We start from the raw sequence: 20,190 nt of genomic DNA, 5'->3' as shown, positions 1-20,190 counted from the left end.
GATGTAATGGGTTGGGACTTGGCCCCTGGAGGGCCAGGAGTGAAGTGGGCAGAGGCAGGCTGGGCTGTTGCTGGACCCCCATGATCCTGCCTGGCTAGATAGAATTGCTGGCAAGAGTGGCATTATGGGACATTATGGTTTACGGGACTGGGTGAATAAGAAAACTGGGTTTGTCAGTTTCATTTCCTGTCACTGTGATAAAACACCCTGGCAAAAGAAACTTAGGGGAGAAAAGGGTTGTTTTAGCTCACAGTTGCAAGTTACAGTAAATCATAGCAGGGGCCTGAGGGAGTCAACAGCTACTGGAGCTTGAAGGAGTTGATCACATCACGGCCATGGTAGTAGGAGACAGTGGATACATGCACATCTGCTTAGTATACTTCTCTGGAACAGCTCAAGATCCCCTACCTAGGGAATTGTGCCATCCCCACAGGCAGGTCTTTCACATCATTTAACATTCAGATCTTAATCTAGACAGTCCCTTACTGATGCTCCCTTTCTAGGTGGTTCTAGATTGTGTCAAACTGTCAAAGATGGGCTGGAGAGATGGCTCAGTGGTTAAGAGCATTGGCAGCTCTTCCAGAGGTCTTGAGTTCAATTCCTAAGCAACCAGGTACTGGCTCACAACCATCTGTAATGGAATCTGATGTTCTCTTCGGGTGTGTCTGAAGACAGTGACAGTGTACTCACAAAATTTTAAATCTATTTATTGTGTATAGAGTTTTACCTACATGCGCAACTACACACCAGAAGAGGGCATCAGATCCCACTACAGATGGTTGTGAGCCACCATGTGGCTGCTGGGAATTGAACTCAGGACCTTTGGATGAGCAGCCAGTGCTCTTAATCTCTGAGCCACCTCAGAGGCTGCATGCCAGTATGCAGCTGTCACCAATATGGTGACATGGTGGTTGCCTCCACACTGATAACGCAACCCCCAGTTGGCCCTGTTATAATGAATGCACTAACATGAGCACATACATCACACACATAATGAAGTTAATATTAATGTGAACTAGGAATATTAACATGAAATATAATGTGAGATTAATATAGCAACTGAATTTAATTTTTTGAGACAGGGTCTCATGTAGCCCAGGCTCATTCTGAACTTGATATGTGACTGAGGAGAACCTTAAATTTTTTAAAATACATATTTTAAATATTATGTTTTCATGTATGTGTATGCCACAGACATGTAGGTGCATGCAGAAGTCAGAAGAGAATGTTGGTCCACTGGAGGCTTCAAACCCAGGACTTAATGTATGCTAGGGAAGTGCTCTACTCACTGAACCACGCTCCAGCCCTCATAGCTGTGGGGGTTTTTTAAGTGACTTGGAAATCTTTTTAAAGATTTGTTTTTATTTTATGTATATATGTACACTGTAGCTATCTTCAGACACCCAAAAGAGAGCATCTGATCCCATTACAGATGGTTGTGAGCCACCATGTGGTTTGCTGGGAATTGGACTCAGGACCTCTGGAAGAGCAAGTCAGTGCTCTTAACCGCTGAGCCATGTCTCGAGTCCCCATAGCTGTGTTTTTAATGATTGTTTGTTTCCTTTGCACACTGAAGCATTTGTTTGAGTCTTTAAGCCATGACTCTGAGAAAGCTCTTCCAGTCTCTGCGGATGGCTCCAGGCTCCAAGGCCTAGGAGGACCTGGGAGGGACACTACTTGGCAGAATACAAATTAGTGAGTTGGTGCTCCTAGGCAGATGAGAACAAGTTGGATGCTCTCTAAGAGCAACCTCGAACCATTGGCAAAAGCTCTGCAAGAGAGTTTCTGGTGCTCTGCCCATTAGAGCCTAGAGACAGGCCAGCGATTAGTGGGGGATGCCACCAACAGAAGATGGGGTGACCTGCTATGACCAGAGAGGACATGAGGAACAGATGGGATCGGGCTGTGCCTCTTGCAAGTCTAAACTGAGGCTCGCAGGCATCCCCTGCTACACGCTAGTTCGCTATTTTACTCCAGGGTTCTGGCGTGCAGGTTGGCTGAGGTTGAGGCAGGTATTGTGCAGCAGGGGCTGTTCTGACTGGAGGCCACATTCACCTGCCATATCTGGGGCTCTAGTCTACATGCTGTCATCCGGGGAGAAGACTACAGAACTGGTGCCCCACACCATGGGCCTGAACACTTGAGCCTCCACACCTGTGCACGTTACATCCACCCCACAACCTCAGAGCAGAAGACAGCACTGCTCGGGAAATGGGCTGAGATCCAAGTCTAGGCTGACCCCAGCCCTGTGGCAGAGCAGCTGAGGGGGCTATGGGGAGAAGAGCTGGAACCAATCCCAGGGGCCCTGACTTTCATACCCTAACCTCCAGTCCATGATGCGGTTAATACCCCTGACCTCTACCCCCAGGTACAGCAGCACATCCTACCTGACTCCTATCCCCACCAAGCTCTGACTATAAAGAATGTCTCTAGGCTTCCCCACATCTCTGTGTTTAGTTACATCAGAAAGATTGGGAGGATCTTGCCCTTTGCCTCGTGGTCACAAGATGTCTTCAGAGCTCCTGACATCTGATACATACTCAGGACAGAAAGAATGCTAAGGTTTGGCTGAGGAATAGCTCAGTTGGCAGAGTGCTTGCTTCATATGCTCAGAGCCCAGAACCTGTTCTCCAGTACCTCGTAAATGAAGCACGGTGGTGCACTCCTGCAAACTCGGCCATCGAGGTGGAAGGAAGAGGGTGGGCGTTCAAGGTCATCCTTGGCTGCTAGCAAAGTTGAGGGTAGACTGGGCTACACACGATCCTGCCTTAACAAAGTATGAAAGAAGAAAAGAAAAAAAAAATGATAGCCAAGTACTTGATGTCATTAGTCAGGACGTGTCAGGGGCCCTTCAGACTTCCACTGGGACTCCCTAGCCACAGACAGTTGGAAAAGTATGGTTGTATTCTCCCAACCTCTCCTGTCACAGTGCTCCGGAGAGGAAAAGGATTGTGGGACAGGGTGATATCAGTCGACTCCAGAATACCAAGGTTTCCCCCACAGGTTTCCATGTCCACTGCCTTGGTGCCTGATGCCACCCACGCCCTGCCTGAGGTGCCTGAAACGCAACAGCAGAGATTCACATTCAGGCGGTCTCTAGAACACTAACGTGAGGGTTTTCTCTGTGTTGGTGTTTTGTTTTTGTTTTTTTAAACTGTTTTGGTGGTGGTAGAAGCATTGGCTGTAGCGCTCTCTCTCTCTCTCTCTCTCTCTCTCTCTCTGTGTGTGTGTGTGTGTGTGTACATACACATTTGAGTACAGGTCAGAGGACAACGTGTCAAGTCAGTTTTCTCCTACCTTTATCTGGGGATTGAACTTGGGCCTCTAGTCTTTCACCTAAGCACGTTTGACTCTTTGAGTCATCTTACTGGCCCCTGGGTCCAGAAAGGTCTTTAAAAAGCCAACTTACTCCAAGATGCTGTCTCCCACTTCCTCGTGGTGTCCTTTCTGGCCACTCAGTCTCTGGCACTTATCTACCCTTTGCTGGTTCCCAGGGCGGGGTTTCCCCACTGAAACAGGGGATCCTCCACAGCACGGGCCAGCTCTGACAGCATCACAGGGGTTGCAAGAGCTGATGGTGGTTTCAGGCTTGTGCCAATGGCTCTGCCTCCAGAGCTGCTGACCCTGTGAGAGGTATAATTATCCCCTGGTGGCAGGAGGGTTACAGGGACTGGCCAGCCCCAGGCCTGCCCTTTGTCCTTCTTAGGGCCAGCTGGCTAGGCAGCCTGTCTATGCCAACACTATCAAGGCTCCTGATGACTGGTCCTGCTGGCTGCGTAATGGGGCAGCCCAAGCCTGAAGCCTAATCACTTCTGAGCTTGAGAGAAGAGTTTCTCCTTGTCAGGCACTGTTGGCCCAGCACAAACACAGGTTTGGACAAACTTTAATCAACTGACAGTCAGACTAGCTGGGTTATGGCCAATAGCACCTCACTTTAGCCCAGAGGATGAGTTGTCAAGGGTCCACCCCCACCCCCAGCTCCTGAGTTCTAATCCTGACTCCCCCTAATTTGGCTGTATTGTCCTGGACCATGTACCTACCTCTCTGGATTCCATCTTCCCAGCCCTGACAGCAGGGGACCAGGGCAGCTTCTGAAGGATATTGGGAGGATGAAGTGGGGCCTTAGAGTTGGATTGGCTCAGGATCCTCTGTGAGTGAGCCTCAATCCCCCCCACCTGAGAACCACCATATTATCCTGATGATAACGGTATAGGCTGCTTCTGGGTTAAGTCACCGGACCTCAGTGAGCAAGCACTACAAAGACCAAATGAACTTCACGATTAGTGATGTGAGGCAGTTGCCAACACTCAAAGCATACCACTGAGCCAAGCATGGAGGTGTAATGTTTGTAATCACAGCACGCGAGAGGCTGAGGCAGGTCAGAAAGTTAGAAATTGGCCTGGGCTGTGTGAGAGGTGTCAGGGAGGTGATTCGTTAGGAGCTGCTGCTGTCACTTCTGGGCCTTTGCAGCCACCATTGCCTATTCGGTGCTGGCCGTGCTCGCTCTTTCCCGTCCTCCTTGTACCCTCCTAAGTGCCCACCTGGGCAATATGCCTAGCGGGTATGCTTTCTATGCAGACCTATGCATTTGCTGTAGTTGCACGGTTCGGAAATGAAAGGTTGGCGGACGTGTGCTTCCCATTCATAGCAACCCTGGCCCGGAGTCGCGGCCGTTAGAGCGAGTAGGTGTTCAGAGCAAGGTGGATGGTGACACATGGGAGCCGGAGACAGGTGCAAACGCGTGTGATAAAGAAACCCAAAGAGCCAGGGGGAGCTACGATCAGGGACTGTCCTCAGACGGCCATAGTTTAAAAACTCGCAGGCTTAGCCACCCCACCCCAGGGATGACGCCCGCGCGCCCAGTTCTCGCAGGTTCTGCGATCCCCTCCCCCCCCCCACCCCGTCCGGCGGCAGCACGTGCCTACAGCGTCCGCCCAGCGAGCTTCTTGGGGCGGGGCCCTAGGGAAGCAGAGGGGCGTGGCTGGGCGGTGGCAGGGGCGGCGCTGGGACTTGTAGGCCAGGAGCCCTGAAGCCAACAGTCTTTGCCACCAGCTGCAGTGTGGACCCCAGGGGAAATTGAGGCCCCAGGAAGGAACCGAGGTGGATCAAAACTTCAGGGCCAGACAGTTTCGACGTTTTAGGACTAAGTAAAAAAGTTAAAAAAGAAAGAAAGAAAGACAGAAAGAAAGAAAGACAGACAGACAGACAGAAAGAAAGACAGAAAGAAAGAAAGACAGACAGACAGACAGACAGACAGACAGGAAGGAAGGAAGGAAGGAAGGAAGGAAGAAAGAAAGAAAGAAAGAAAGAAAGAAAGAAAGAAAGAAAGAAAGAAAGAAAGAAAGAAAGAACCCACAGTTTAACCAGTTTCCAAAAGGCGCTTCTTGGGTTTTTGATCTGAGTAAAAGTTACTAGAGCCCAGTTGCCAAGGATCTTAGCAGCAGAAGACCTTAGACCAGGAGGAAGCCCAAGTTGGGTACTGTCTGGGGGGCAAATAAACCCTACGGCAAAGGAATCGTGAGGAGAGGGCAAAGCTGAGAAAGTGAGGGGCTGGGCGGGGTATCCCCAGCATGTGCGGGGCTCTGCTCTGTATGAAAGGGGCCAGACTGACTGGAGCTGAGCCTACCCACTGTCCCCCTTGACCAGTAGGCCGGACCAGTTTTAACGCCCACTAAAAGCTCCAGGTCTTCAGATCCCAGTGTGATAGCCAGAGATGGAGACATGGGGGACGCTGGGTCAGAGCTGCTTCCTGGCCCGGCGGCTAAGCATTATGCCTGCTTCTGTGCTGATATTCCCACTTAATATTTATTTATTTATTTATTTATTTATTTATTTAATAATTTATAATTTCCTGTCACATAGGCTGGCTTCTGGGGGATGAACTAGCAATTTTTCCAACTCCTCAGTATTAGGATCACCGGTGTACTTACTCCACTAGGCTGTTTGAAATTCATGTCTCTTCAACAAGGGGCCCCACGTTTGCATTCGCACTGGTGGACAAGAGTTCTGCAGATTGGTGTCCTGGTCTCAGCCTTGGCCACGTTCTACAGTCTATGCCTTTCTGACTGTTTTCTTTCTAAGGGTGACCCCACATGTCAGTTTTTTGTTCTCCCCCATGGTCTTACGGCTCTTAGCTCCTTACAAGACTGTAAAAGGTGTATTCACTATCGATTAGCCTTCATTTCTACAGAAAACCTAGTGCCCCGCGGTATGCCTTTGTTGAAGTCCCAGTATAGAGTGCCTGACACCACAGGACCTCCAAAGTATGTGATATGAATTATTTCTACATACATGGCAAATCCACTTTGTTCCCCCTCGCCTTTGAGAAAGGGTATGATTTAGCCCAGATGGCCTCAAACTTAGTATAAAGGATGGTCTTGAACGGATTCTCTTTCTTGAGTGTTGGGTTTACAGGTGTGTACCACCAGCCAGGTTTATGTGATACGGGTATCAAATGCAAGGATTTAAGGTCCGCGCATGAGTAGTTGAGGCACTCCTTCGGACTTTTCAACAAGTACGTTTGCACCCCTAGCCGCTCCGGCGTAAAACCACGGACTCAAGCAGCGCTTAGAAGCTACCGAACGGAGCCCCGCGAGACAGACGAGCTGACACCAGTGAGCACACAGGAGCCAAGTAAGCTACCTCGCTCGCCCGCCCGGCGTCCTGCACCAGGTTTGTGTTTAGAACTACAATTCCCGGCGGCCCCCGCTTTCAAAGGCGTGTCTGAAACGGGGGGCGTGACCGCGGGGCGTGGCCGGCTACAAAGGCGGCCGGCAGCTCGCAGGGCGCGGAGTAGACGCTTAGCGGCGGACAGAGGAGCGGCCCGGGACGGCGTCGGGGACTTGGATTCGGCCTGCGACACCCCCGCATGCGCCGGCCGGCCCGGTAGCGGCGGCCCCAATGCTGCTGCAGCCCGCGTGCGCCCCGAGTGTGTTTCCGCGGCCGTCCGCCGCCCCCAGCGCCATGCACGGCTCACAGAAGGACACCACGTTCACCAAGATCTTCGTGGGCGGCCTGCCCTACCACACCACCGACGCGTCGCTCAGAAAGTACTTCGAGGGCTTCGGAGACATCGAGGAGGCCGTGGTCATCACCGACCGCCAGACCGGCAAGTCCCGCGGCTACGGCTTCGTGAGTGCCCGCGGCGCGCGCACCTGCCGCCGCCCCTCCCCCACCGCCTCCCAGACCCGCAGCGCGCAGCCGGGACTCCGGGGCTTCCCGGGGCCGTCGGCCCTTCCCCCACACTTTCCAGCCGCCCCAACCAAGCGTAAGCTTTAGCGCCGGCGACTTGGAGACGGTTTTCCACTTCCTTCCACCCTAGTGTCCCCAAACTAATTCTCTGAGAAAGTTAACGGTACTTACTGTTGGCCAGAACAGGCGTGGGTGGGGGGGATGGGAAACTCCTCTTGGGGTTCACTTTACTCCACCTCCCAGGGGATTGTCGCTGTTCTTGAAGGCACTCAGCACTTGAACTTAGGGGAAGGAGCAGCAGTCCTAGAGGCAGAGAAGACTGTGCCCCGAGGGTCCTAAATACCAGATACCCTCCTGGGAGGAAAGACCAGAGGGTCTGATGCCAGGGCAAAACCCTCTTCCCTTCTCTGCCCTGTTCTCAGCCAGCCACCGAAGCCCCTGACGCTCTGTGTTCCTGCAGGTGACCATGGCAGATCGGGCAGCAGCTGATAGGGCTTGCAAAGACCCTAACCCTATCATCGATGGCCGCAAGGCCAATGTGAACCTGGCCTACCTGGGTGCCAAGCCTAGGAGCCTGCAGACGGGTGAGAGTCTGGGTTTTCTTTCCAGTCCTTCTTGTTTCTATATTCAGCTTTGGTATCTGTCAAATGGAAAAATGCTGCCCCGGCTCCTCCTTTGTCCCAGAGTGGCAGCCAGGAATCATGTGCCTGGAGAGGCCGCCCCAGGCAACCATTCTGAACTTGGGAGCTTGATCCCCTTTCTCTGCAGTGTGTGGTCCCAAGGAAACCAATTTTCAAATGTCTCTTACTCCTGGGGAGGGGAGAAGTCAGAATCCAATGAGGCGTGAGATTAGGGGCCCTTCAGAGAAGTTGATACAACCTGTAAACTTACTGTGTTTTGACTGCTCTTTGAGGGTTCACCAGCAGGGACAGAGGGTGGAGAGAGTGGCATGTGGCATAGTTCGCCCTCCCTGTATGTGGCCCTGGGACCTTACCTATGCTGTATGCTGTTCCTGACTGCCCTCTTGCCTTGTCTAGGCTTCGCTGTTGGTGTACAGCAGCTCCATCCCACCTTGATCCAGCGCACCTACGGGTGAGTGTGTATGGCTGCGTGTGGGTGGGGAGGCCTTGAGGTGGGACAGCTGTGGGCTTCTCAGTTTCAGATCCAGAAGGCTGGGGAATGGCTGTTTTCAGAAATTAGATTGTGTATTAGGGGTGTGGAGGAAGAGATAAGACCCCCCCCCATTGCAGTTCCCTAACCCAAAGGGGAGCGCATGTCTTCAAGCCTGTGCATACCTTGACCCCACTTCTGTAACACCTCCCCGGCCAAGTGTCACATGGGCATCTGCACCTCCACTTCCTTACCTGTGTGTGAAGTGTATGTGGAGACAGCTTTTCTAACTTGGGGGGTTCAGTACACACCTAGGGTGGGCAGCTCTTCTGAGGTGTGTGTTAAGGCTGGACCTGGTGGGCTGGGCGCTTCCTGGGGTGCTATCTGATGTAGGCAGGTGCTGTGAAAGTAGCTACTGTGAGTCTGTACTAGCTGAGGTTTGATGTTTGTGAATGGCATAGTAGGTGGCTGTCACTGGTTGGCTTTTTGTGTGAGTCACTTGCTCTGTGTCCCCCCCCTCCTTCTGTCTTGAAAAGACTGACAGGCCTGGTAGCTGCTTAGGGAAGGACTCACCCACTTAAGTTAGGACACAAAAGTTGGACCCTGGTACTTGGTCTGTTTATCCAGTGTAGCCAAGCTGTGAAGAGCCAGTGGTGGGTGGGGACTTTGACACAGACCCCACATTTTTCAGTGACAGGCTTGTCAAATCCTGGCTGCCAGGTTTTGTGTCCCAGGTTGGGGGGTGGAGTAGAGTAGTGGGGTGTCTGTTGGGGCTGAAGTTGAGCGTGGCCAGCACAGTGGGTCAGATGACTGGGGAGGGTGCTGCTTGTCCTGTGGAGTGACAACGGGATTCTCCACAGCCATCCTTAGGGATCGATGTGAGCTGAGCAGGAGTTTTATCTATGGGGAAGTGTGGTCTAGGCCCTAGCCTGTGTTTCCCTCCATGGGGGTTCTGGGGAACTTGGGGTGCTACTGTGGCAGATTGTTTCAGATTATTTTCTCCCTGGGATCGGCTTGCTATGTGTTCTAGGCTGTCTGGAAGGAGTGTGGGAACACCCCAGCCTAAGTAGCTCCATGTTAGTTGCTCTCTGGCTGTGAGGAGAGTGCCTGCTCTCTGCTAGGTAGCTTGTTGTTCTCCTGGGGCTGAGCTATGTACAAACTGCTCCATTGTGGGACAGGCCTCCCCACCGTCTCTGAGGAATAGTTACTGCCTCAGGATCACTGGTGCTTGACCTCTATGACCCTTGGATCTAGGTTCACAGGTCTACTTTGTTACTGACTGCACCCCCTTTAGTTGTCTTTTCTTACCTGGAAAATGGGGACAGTACCACTTAAAGACATCATGCTCTAGTCTTCTGGGAAAGGCTCTCTTCAGATGGCTAGTGACTTAACCCAGGGGGTGAGGTTTGAACTCATGGTCACAAGTGCTGTCTTTGGGGGTGGATAGATTGAGAGTCCTGGTACTCAGGGGCATATCTGGCATCAGGCCACAGTGATCTGTAGCTAGATTAGTGGGTTGGTCATCTAACACCTATTATAAAGTGGCCTTACAGTGTTGGTTGGATTGACAAGGAGTGTAGACCCAAACTGACAGGTGGGCACAAGGGACTGGCCAGTCTTTTTTGCCTTAGGTTTCTCTGAGGAACATCTCACCTCCTGAGCTTTCCAGACTCTGGGGAGCCCTGGTGGTTTGTCAGGCCTTGCTATTCATTGCTGTTAATGCCCAGCTGGGAGGCAGAGTTCAGCTGTCAGCAAGCAAGTCCCCTTTGTTTTTACAAACAATCTGGCCTGCCTGGCTGGCCTGACTCAGCGGTTGGTTTTGTCAGCCTGGGGCTGCCGGGTCACTGGAACCCTGGCAGCTCAGAGCCTGCAGACGCCTGGCTGTACATTTTCCTAGGCCCTTGACATTCTGAAGACCCCACAGCCCACTGGTAGGCCAAACCACTGGGCCCTCTTGTCTGGTCAGAACCACCCATTAGCTTAGACTGAGAGAATATCCGGCTTTGCTGTTGGCCTGAGTCCTCACCTGCTTGCTGTATGCCTGCTTCTGGAATAGGCCTTGCTGGCTGTACACCCCGTGCTTGTCCATCATGTAACCTTGGGGGCCAAGGTGTAGTATCTGGTGAAGCCTTCTCAGTCATTGCGATAGCTTTCCCAGCCTCCAGGCCTGTGTGGTAATCCCTCATGGGGAAAAGTGACCCAAGGTCTTCTAGCAAGGGGGTCTCTGGGGTACAGTGACGCAGGTGAGAAGGGAGGGCCACACAGTGGAGATTTCCTCACCCTGGTTAAGTGTTGATTTGGTTTGTCAGGGTCTCCAGAGTCAAGGGTGTCTGTCCATTTTCAGACTAAGTCTCAGGGAAGCTGAGGTTTGTCTCTTGCCTGGCAGTCATGGGAGCCTCTCCTGGCCTTTTGCTCCAGGAGGCTGCTCTCTGCTCTTAGGAGGAACCTTGCTATGACAAGATGCCTGCTTACTCCATCACACTTTCTCCCCAGGACTGAGTCAGTTTCTGGGGGCTGAGGTCAGGTCATGGTCCTCAGGTACTGGGTGTCAGGCTACACCTCTGTAGAGTAGCGACAGTGGGCAGGCCACATTTAGGACTAATTGATCGTGGTGTGTGGAACATGTTGATCCCAATGCTGTGGAAGGCTGTGGGTTGTGCTGGGGGCTCCTACAACAGGCACAGCAGCAAGCTTTGCTGGCCTAAGCTTGGAGCCATTTAGATAAAAGTGGTCTGTCCTCTCCTGAGGGCCACTCAGACCCCTCTCTCCCTCCCTAGAAACTTAGGGGACAGGCCTTGGATGAATGTCTCTGAGGCCAACAATATCCAGGGATCCTCTCCTTGGTTTGGACTCCTTCAGGAATTGTTCTAAAGACTCTGGGATGGACCTGGTTGCGCACATGGAGACTGTCCTGGCCTGTGCATGAGGATTGAGGAGATGTGCTGGAGGGGAGTCTGTCTCCAAGACTGGGGGAGGAGTGGTGGTGAATGTACAGTTGGCAGATGACAGAGATGGATGTTCCCACCCCAGGGCCCGTGGCAAGGACTACTTAGTAAAACGGTGCTGCTGGGCTGCTCCTCAGGAAATGAGCAGAGCTGCATGTTGAATCTGACTGGCTAGTTGTGCCACACTGGCACCCGCGTAAACCATGCTGCAGTGTCTCATCGGGCCCCACGAGGTACCAGACATTTCTGCACAGACAGTACACTTGAGTAGGGGGAGGCTGGGGGAGGGGCATTGCTCCTGTGCCTTCAGACAGGGTTCCTAATTTCACTGAGCACAGTGAAAAGCGAGGCCAGGTCAGTTCTCAGAGGGGCAGGTGTGAGAGGCTCCGGAGGCCTGTCTAGAGCTTCAGGCAGTGGAGAGTTAGAAGTACAGGCAGGCACATAGCCAGACCCAGAGCAGCAGGTGTGAGCATGCTCACCCCACCACCTGTGGGGTGTCTTATGGGTGGCCCTGCTTGCTCCCATCATCACTTCCTGTTTGGCAGCCTGTCTGGAGGCAGGCGTGGGCTGTGTCTTGTTTGACCCTCGGAGGGCGTGTAGTCTGTGCTGCTGCACCTGTTGTTTGTCCTTGTCTGCTGTGACAAAAGCTAGCCTCTGGCACCCTTCTGTTCCTCAGAGTTCAGTTATTGCCAAGTGCCTGAGGGACCCGACCTCTTTTGAAGCCTCAGGCTGGGGCCACAGCTTGTAGAAGAGGCTGTTAGCCCCAAAGATGTGCTCATGGCATGGAAGTCCACCGGGTGGCCCACTGGCCCCTTGATGGATCTTGGCCCAGGAGTTTAGATGTCCCTCGGGACAGTGGCTTTGCTTCCTTGCCCAGACCTCCTATAGGCTCCGTGTCAGTTGGGCATGGGCAGGGAATCTGCAGTCAGGCCACAACTCCGCCGCTGTGACCAGAGTGCTCACGCCATGAGGCTTGCAGACGCTGTAACAGAATGAACACACAAGAGGACGGTAAAGAGCTGTGAGGGGACTATGGGGGATGTAAGAGCAGGGACAGACACCACCCCACTCTGGAGGAGCTAAGGAGAAAACGGGTCTTCCTTGATTTTTCTGAGACAGGTCTTGGTGTGTAGCCCAGGTTGGGCTTGAACCTGAACTCCATTCCCGTTTCTACCTCTCTTGCTTTCCCTGGAGGTGGTTCTGGAACCCAGCCTTATGCATGCTAGACAGACAGGCTCTTTATCCCTGGGCTGCAGAGCAATGCCCCTGCTTCCCGAGGGCTAGACGTTGGATTTGTTTGAGGGCATTCTGAGACAGAATCACCTGGACCTCTAGCCCTGGGGAGATCATCAAGATGCCACAGTGGACAGTAGATGGCCTTGGCGTTGGAGGAAGAGGCCATCACAGTGTTGTACAACTTTGAAAGTAGGTAGGAGATGGAGTTACCACAGGCTCAGGTGGACCTGCTCCCAGCCGGCTCCCACACCAGCTGGTCTCTCCCTGTCTGCATTCACCTGCCCCAGCACTCACCAGCTGTCTGAACACAGACAACCTGCTGTTGCAGTCCGATTCCCAGGAGGCCTGCCGTGCTGACACACATGCGTGCCACCACTCCCCAAGGCTGGGCCTGCTAGTAAGCTGCCAGGTTGCCTCCAGCATCGTAGTGTAAGGCCTCCAGGGAGAAGAAAAAGTGAAATGGGCTCATTTGCCTCTTTCATTTTTATTTTTAGCCGTGGCTTTGTGTTCGGGAAGTGGCCCCCTGGGCTGCAGCCATAATTTTTTTTTTTCTGAGTTTGGCTACACGAAGGGCCAGGGCATCTCCTGATACTGTTCACTGTCATAGTACCTGTGCTCAGATGTCTCCAGTGTCACTGCAGAGTTCCACCCCTCTTCTAGGGTAGCCAGGAGCCCAGGGATGTGCCTGTGGCATCTTAGTTTACTGGCTGGGGACCTGAGACCAGGGAAAGCTCAAATAGGCGGTGGGTCTCCTGTAGGCCGAGGGAGCCAGGAGCTCTTGGCTGCTGGTTTGCCACTTGTCCCACCGCTCACAGTGAGGTGGGCTCTCACAGCTCAGCTGCCAGCCCTACACTCCTGGTGGTCTGTAGCTGGCAACTTTGTTCTGCTGCTACATAGGGGTGGGATTAGTTGTCTCGGGACCACCCTGAGGAGGGTGAGGAAGTGGAACCCTGGCTATGAGGGAACAGTAGCTTCTCTCAGCTGAGGCCTGGGTGGGACTGAGCCTGAGAAGGTTGATGGCAGAGCCCCCTGAGCTGGGAGTGGCAGCTACCCAGGAGTTTGTGGGTCACCCAGCCTTTAGGTTCCTGCCCCAAGACTTGGGCGTCACAGGTCTCTGTCCATTTGGCGTTCCCCAGGCCCCAGCGCAGTCAATGTATGGGCTTCCCACACAGGTTGAGGCTCCACTAGCCCCTGGGCGTGCCATCCAAGCAAGTGCCATGCTGAGGACATTCGAGGGCTGAACCAGGAACTGTTGGGTGGACTGAGGATAGCAGGCCAGACCTCTTACTGTGAGCCTGACCAGCAGAACTCCACCTTCTGCCTCATCACAGCCAGCTGGTGCCTAAGCCTGCTGCTGTCATAGGTGGTCCTTCTGGCTTGTCCAAGGTACTCAGGTATCCACCAGATGCTGTGCTGGGCCCTTGGAGACCTTGGACACAAGCAAGTTCTGTCCTGCTGGTCATGTAGGTATACAGAGTAAAAGATGGGGTGGCTTTGTATAGAAAGGAAAAGCAGGAACAGGAGGCCCCTCAGGATGGTGTTAGGGGAAGAAACCTTCAGGCTCTGTGCCCCAGGTGCCAGCACCTTGAAGTGAGTCTAGACCAGGGCAACAGGCATTCAGGTAGAGATGGATTCAAGTGGAGGAAGGTGTGGGATGCTGTGTAGGGAAGCATAGAACCAATTAGTATTTGCTTCTAGGTCCAGTAGGAAGGTGCTAGAAGGTTCTGGGCCCTGGATTGACACAATCGTGAAGTCTATAAGGAGACACTTTGAAGTGCTGTGTGAGAGGGTCAGTGGGCTAGGCAAGTGGAGTCAGCTAGCCCAAAGGGGTGGAAGGAGAGAGGGAGAGTAACAGCAGCATACAGACGACATTGAGTCCTACAGAGCCCTGTGTCACTGACCTGTGTGGTGGGTTGCTGAAGGTCAAGTGTCAAGTGGTGGCTGTGCCTGGTATTCTTGCCTCTGAATCTGAATGAGCGGCACTGGGGACTGCTCTGGATGGACGGGGACACACATATATACATACACATACACACACACACATATATACACATACATACACACACACATACATACATACACACACATATACACACATACATACACATACATACACACACATACATACACACACATATACACACATACATACACACATACATACACACACATGCACACACATACACATATATACACATACATACACACATACACACACATACACACACATATACACACATACACATATATACACATACATACACACATACACACACATACATACACACATATACACACATACACATATATACACATACATACACACATACACACACATACATACACACACATACATACACACACATACATACACACATATACACACATACATACACACACAAGGTTCCAGATTTTAGGCAGGAAGGGTTGGTGCTGGGGCTTGGCAATAAGTGTGCAGCCTGGGACCAGGGCCTCCCTTGGACAGAGCGCAGGACGAGAAGCCAGGTGGGTTTTGAAGTGCAGACTGATTAAGTATAGAATGTGACTGCAGAGTGTTCTGATTAGGCCCCTCTGTCCCAGCTGTGCTGCCCTCCAGGAGTAGGGCATCACTGGTGAGCTGGCTCTACACTGCTGCATGTGGCATTTGAAACTGGGTAATTCTATTTAAGGTGTTAGCTGTGTTCTTGTTCTCACCAGTACCATCCTGCAGAAAAGTGTCCATAAGTCATGGTTTGGAGCCACATTCCATTGGAATGGCATAGGTGGTGACTTAGTGGGCCATGCAAGCCTCTGAGCCTTTCTACCTGTCCTGTGTCATGGAATGGCATGGTGCACAGTGGTACCTGGCCGAGGCCTCAGGGAACGTACAGGTGAATAGGCAGAGGCTTGGGTGACCCCAGTATTCAGGGCATCCAGGTGCCAGGCTCTGCCGTAGGCACGTGTCCTTGCATGGGGCTGTGGGTTGGCTTAGCAAATGCCACTCCTAGAGGCATCGGGTAAGGGTGTGTCTCCCTCTTACTCATGCTTACCGAAGTTCAAAGCCTTAAACTGAAGCTTCTAAATCTTAGGGTTGGGGATAGGAGACTCCTCCACACCCCCCACCCCCGCTACACACACCTAGGTAAGGGCACCAAGATAGGCTGTGCTTCTCTGGGAAGGCCTCAGACCCAGTTAGGACCCTGTTTTGATGGCAGGAAGTGAACATTGAGGCACCTTCTACCACAGCTCTGATTTCAGGAGGGTCAGGCCTGTGAGCAGGGGAGGGAGTGGGCCTAGCCCCAGATGTAAGCAGGAGGAGTCTGCTGCTGTGCAGGTTTGGGATCTGGAGGCCAGCTGAGTGGTTCTGGGGAAGGGGGGTCTGTCACACTCCTGCTGGGATTTCTCCCTGCTGTCTCCTCAGACCCTGCTTTCCTACAGTCTCACCTGAGCTCTGGTTTCTGTCCTGCAGAGCCCAGCCATGTGTCTATTCATGGCTGTGTGCTGCATGAATCTGAGAAAGTACCACGCAGCTCAGAGGTAGTGTTTGGATCCGTATCCGTGCCATTCCAATCAAGAGAGTAGCACGGGCAGCTGAGGAGGGCACATACCGACTATAGGATGCTAATCACTGCTGGTGCAAGTCGTCCTGGCAACATCTGCTCAGCTGCCCATGCACTTTGAAAATGGAGAGGATTTGTGAGGGTGATGGGCACAGAGTGAGGGTCGCAGTTGTGTCAGGGATGCCACTTTGCCTGCACCCCACTGGCTCTTCTAGCTCCACCCAGCCTTGCCTCTGTCATGTGCTGTCCTGTCAGAGGCTGCTGTTGGGGCTGGTGAGAGGTGTGAGGACCACCGTTCAGATCCCCAGAACCTAGGAAGTGCTGGGTGGATGTGGCAGCTCACTTAGAATCTCACCATGTGGAAGACAAGAGACAGGGTCCCCAGCGCCAGACGGTAGAATCCATGAGGTCTGGCTTCAGTTGACCCCACCTCAATTATATACCGTGGAGACTATCCAGGACGACACTGGCTGGCCTGCCTTCCTGCACACACTGCTCCAGTGCTCTTGTGTGCTGCTTGTTCTTGCCGCTCTGCTGCCTCTGGCCATAGTTGGCCAATGCCCCACCACACATACAGTCTACATGTCACTGTCTACTTAGGGCTGGTGGGTGCTGGGGTGCTACTCTGGCCACTGGTGAGTAGAGGTCTTGTTTGAAATCATGCACACGTGCTCCTCAGCCTTGGGAGACTTCAGATCTCAGCCCTACTGCCTTTTCCCTTGGTCTCTGCACCATACCTAGGACAGCCTTGGGCAGCCCTCAATCTCTTGGACCTGTGTGTGTTAGATGTACTTGGCCTAGGGTCTGCACCAACCTCAACCATCACAGGTTTCTTTCAACTGTGTTATATGGGCAGTGGCCAGGCCTGAGGCCTTGCTCTCTGGAGGGTATGGAATGCCACTGCACTGTCCCTACATGACTGATTACTCATGCTCTCACACAAGCTGTTGGGACTCCTCACCACCTCTCTCTGGGAATAGAGGTGTGCACACCCTGCTGCAGATGAGGGCTGGGGAGCCATTTGCTTTTTCTTTTAGAGCACAGTCTCTCTGGAGTTAGGCTGGATTCTAGGCCTCTCTTAAGCTATTAAGGGAAGCCAAGGTTCCAGTGTCTCAGTGACATAGCTTGGGCAAACTGTGAGAGCTGTGTGCTGGCTTGTGGTGGTGTCTTGCTCTGACAATGGCACCTTGCTGCTATTGGTACCAGCTTGTGGTAACACGGGTGGGGGTGGTGCTGCACAGAGGCCGGGGGCCCAGAGAGGCTCAGGCCTGCTCAGCAGGAGGCTGGCCATCCAAGCAGACCTAGCAGTGGGCCCAGTGCCCTCTACATAATTTCCCTGTTGTCTAGCCTGTTTCCTCCTGTAGTAGTGTTGTGCTTCCTGGGAGAGGCCACAGCCAAGGGCAGCAAGTGGCACCCAAGTGCATTTCCATGGTGGCTGGGGTGTGGAGGAGGAGCTCTAGTCTACAGGTGCCTTTCAGTATAAGCTACAGGACCTGTGTGGTCACCTGGCACAGGACACTTAGCCTTCCTGACTTTAAAATGGGTATGCTGGTAGGGCAGTAGATAAGGCCTCTGGAGCACCTTGGTGCCCAGCAGGGCACAAGCACACCAGCAGTCCTGTGCCCCCTGACCTGTAGTGGACCCCCCTGTCAACTCATGTGTGCCTGTCCTCCTGTCTGTTGGGGAGGGTAGTAGGTGGCTAAGGAGCATGGGTGTCTCTGGGAGGGGTAGGTAGGTGCCTGGCATGTGAGCTGTACCATTCCCAAGTGTTTCCACAGGCTTTGAGCTCTGGAGCCTGCCTTGTCCTCAGTCTCTCAGTTTACGTGGGTCCTAGGGGGATAACATGGGGGGTGGGGGTCATCTGAGGAGGAGGGTACCTACCATGAGAACTGGTGCTAAATAGCCTATGGAGTGCTAGCACTTCCCGTGCAAAGGCCCTGGGGTTGGTGCATACCTGACTTGTTGCTGTATCTGTTTTGTAGATGGGTGCACAGGCTAGAGCAGGGCACAGATCTGCTCTCTGCACCCATGGCCTTCCCACGCTGCCTACAGCACTGACACTCTGCTTGGCCCACAGGCTGACTCCCCACTACATCTACCCACCAGCCATTGTACAGCCCAGCGTGGTGATCCCTGCCACCCCTGTCCCGTCACTGTCCTCGCCCTACCTTGAGTATACACCAGCCAGCTCAGCCTACGCCCAGTACCCTCCAGCCACTTACGACCAGTACCCGTACGCCGCCTCGCCTGCCACAGCCACCAGCTTCGTGGGTTATGGCTACCCTGCCGCCATGCCCCCAGCCTTGTCTGCTGCTGCACCTGCAGGCACCACCTTCGTACAGTACCAGGCACCTCAGCTACAGCCTGACAGGATGCAGTGAGGCGTGTCCTGCACAGGGCCACAGCCGCCACCTGCCAGCCTTGGGAGCCACCACCACTGAGGTCTCCTCAGGCCCCCGGGCCCACCTGCCCTGAAGGCACCAGCAAGCTTCTTCTGCAGCCCTGCCATGTTTGAAGAAGGGCTTGGGAAGGAAGGTACACTCTTTGGAGGCTCTGCAGCCACTCCATGCCAGGTGCCTTACTCTGGGACGTGTGCAGACGTCCTCCCTCTTTGAGAACTGTCCTCTTGGTGGAACCGGGTTCCTGAAATCCCACCCAGTTGCCCTCAGTCGAAGCACTGTGCCATGTCCTGCTGGGATTTTCTGCCATGCAGACAAGACCGTCATTACCGAGAACCCAAACCTATTTTTTACTTAAGAGACTGGTTTTGGTTAGCAGCTCCATATGGAGACAATGACAGTATTTCTCTGGTGTTACTGACAGCTCCCCCTACCCCACAGGGTTGCTGTCACCAGACTGCAGCCCTGCAGGGCCCTGGGCTCCTGTCTGCTGGTGCTGCCCACCTCACCTGCAGAGGTGCCCGCAGGGCATGAGTTCTCAGGTGTCCGTTGCTGTGCCATGGAGGCCTTCTTCCTGGCCCTGTGTCCCTCAGGCTCTGTGCCCACCCAGCCTCCCATTGTCACCTGTGCCATTCTGGGAGCATGGCCTAGCTGCACAGGGAAAAGGTCCAGCCCACATCTGGGAGGGGAGGAGTGGGCCTCTGGCAGCATGAGCTGCCCGCAGGCTGGGCAGTGGGTCCCTCCACACCTACCTCAGGGAGCCAGTGTGTAGGCACTCCACAGCATGCCTGTTAGTCAAGGCCTGGAGGACAGAGGAAGTAATGTTATAATAATATTTTTATTAGAATGTTCTGATTATAAAAAATAAAACTTGTTTTCTTTAAAGAAAAAGATGGTGTGAGGTGTTTATCTCAACGGCATGATGATCCTGTGTCAGGGTTCTTGGCAGCGGTTCATCAGACCCTTATCCTGCTCTAGCTCCTGCTGGTCAGTGAAGCTAGTGACCAGCAGGGCTTGCTCTAGTATGCCCCATCCAGCAGTCGGAACCATAGGGCTCTAGCCCCAGAAGGTAGGTATTTGCCACAGCCAGGACTGGGCACAGCCCACCCTTAACCTGATGCTCAAGTTTTTAGAAGTGAACCTGGGACTGCTTTCTTGCGTTGTCCCTTGGGTCCCTCAGGGACCTGTTCTGTTCTGGTTTCCCCATGATTTGACTTTGAGATGCGCCTTCTTCCTGCTTCTGTGACACGCCCATTTGAGCTGTCAGAACTGGATTTACTTTCATCCCAAGCCTCTGAGTTTCAGTTTGCAAATACTGAAGGGTCAGGAGGTCAGTATGGGGCTCTCAACCCCACAGCTGACATTTGCTGCTGTTGATAAGAGTGTGGGGCCAGGGAGGGGTGGCGGGCACTGCCAGGGTTATCAGGAAGGCCATTCAAAGCCAGTATACTTCCTGTCTCTTATCAGCTGGTGGCAGCACAAGAACAGGCCCTCAGGAAGCCCCTGGGTCTAGAAAGTGCCCTCCTGGGTCTTGACAGAGCAAGCTGTCAGGTGCCGTTTTGAGCCAGGAGCACACCACACTGCCATCAGTATGGGCGATAATCCCTGCTATTCTTGCTACAGGACAGTTTCCCATGGGGTATCCTCAAGTATAGGTGGCAAGCTGCAGAGTCACCATCAACCCTGGTGCAGCTTGGTGAAAGCTCTGGTGTAAGGGAGGCCACGTTGTCCCAAGACAGGACTTCTGTCATTAGCTCCAGCCCACTGCCA

At 53.3% G+C, this 20,190-nt stretch overlaps 1 protein-coding gene across 2 annotated transcripts; it reads left to right on the top strand.

Moving 5' to 3' along the window:
- Positions 1-6,782: 6,782 nt before the first annotated feature.
- Positions 6,783-19,305, top strand: RBM38 (RNA binding motif protein 38). 2 transcript variants are annotated; one of them, XM_080925275.1, is made up of 4 exons: positions 6,783-7,131; positions 7,652-7,775; positions 8,229-8,283; positions 18,099-19,305. In XM_080925275.1, exons 1-4 carry the CDS (start codon positions 6,901-6,903, stop codon positions 18,400-18,402), a joined length of 714 nt encoding a protein of 237 aa, XP_080781401.1. In that variant the 5' UTR covers positions 6,783-6,900; the 3' UTR covers positions 18,403-19,305. The 2 variants fall into 2 exon arrangements, with proteins under 2 accessions (XP_080781401.1, XP_080781402.1); XM_080925276.1 differs by having other exon boundaries at positions 6,984-7,108.
- The last annotated feature ends 885 nt before the right edge of the window (positions 19,306-20,190 follow it).

This window comes from Micromys minutus (assembly GCF_963924665.1).
Source record: "Micromys minutus genome assembly, chromosome: 11".
Lineage (NCBI taxonomy): Eukaryota > Metazoa > Chordata > Mammalia > Rodentia > Muridae > Micromys > Micromys minutus.
The sequence above is the reverse complement of the archived record's forward strand: the minus strand, read 5'-3'. Positions and strand labels throughout refer to the sequence as shown.

Bases quoted from the DNA above. Each gene is read 5' to 3' on its own strand.
- RBM38 (XM_080925275.1), top strand. From the start codon at position 6,901: ATGCTGCTGCAGCCCGCGTGCGCCCCGAGTGTGTTTCCGCGGCCGTCC. The intron at 7,132-7,651 runs GTGAGTGCCCGC...GTGTTCCTGCAG, and splicing joins AGTCCCGCGGCTACGGCTTC to GTGACCATGGCAGATCGGGC. The intron at 7,776-8,228 runs GTGAGAGTCTGG...TGCCTTGTCTAG, and splicing joins GCCTAGGAGCCTGCAGACGG to GCTTCGCTGTTGGTGTACAG.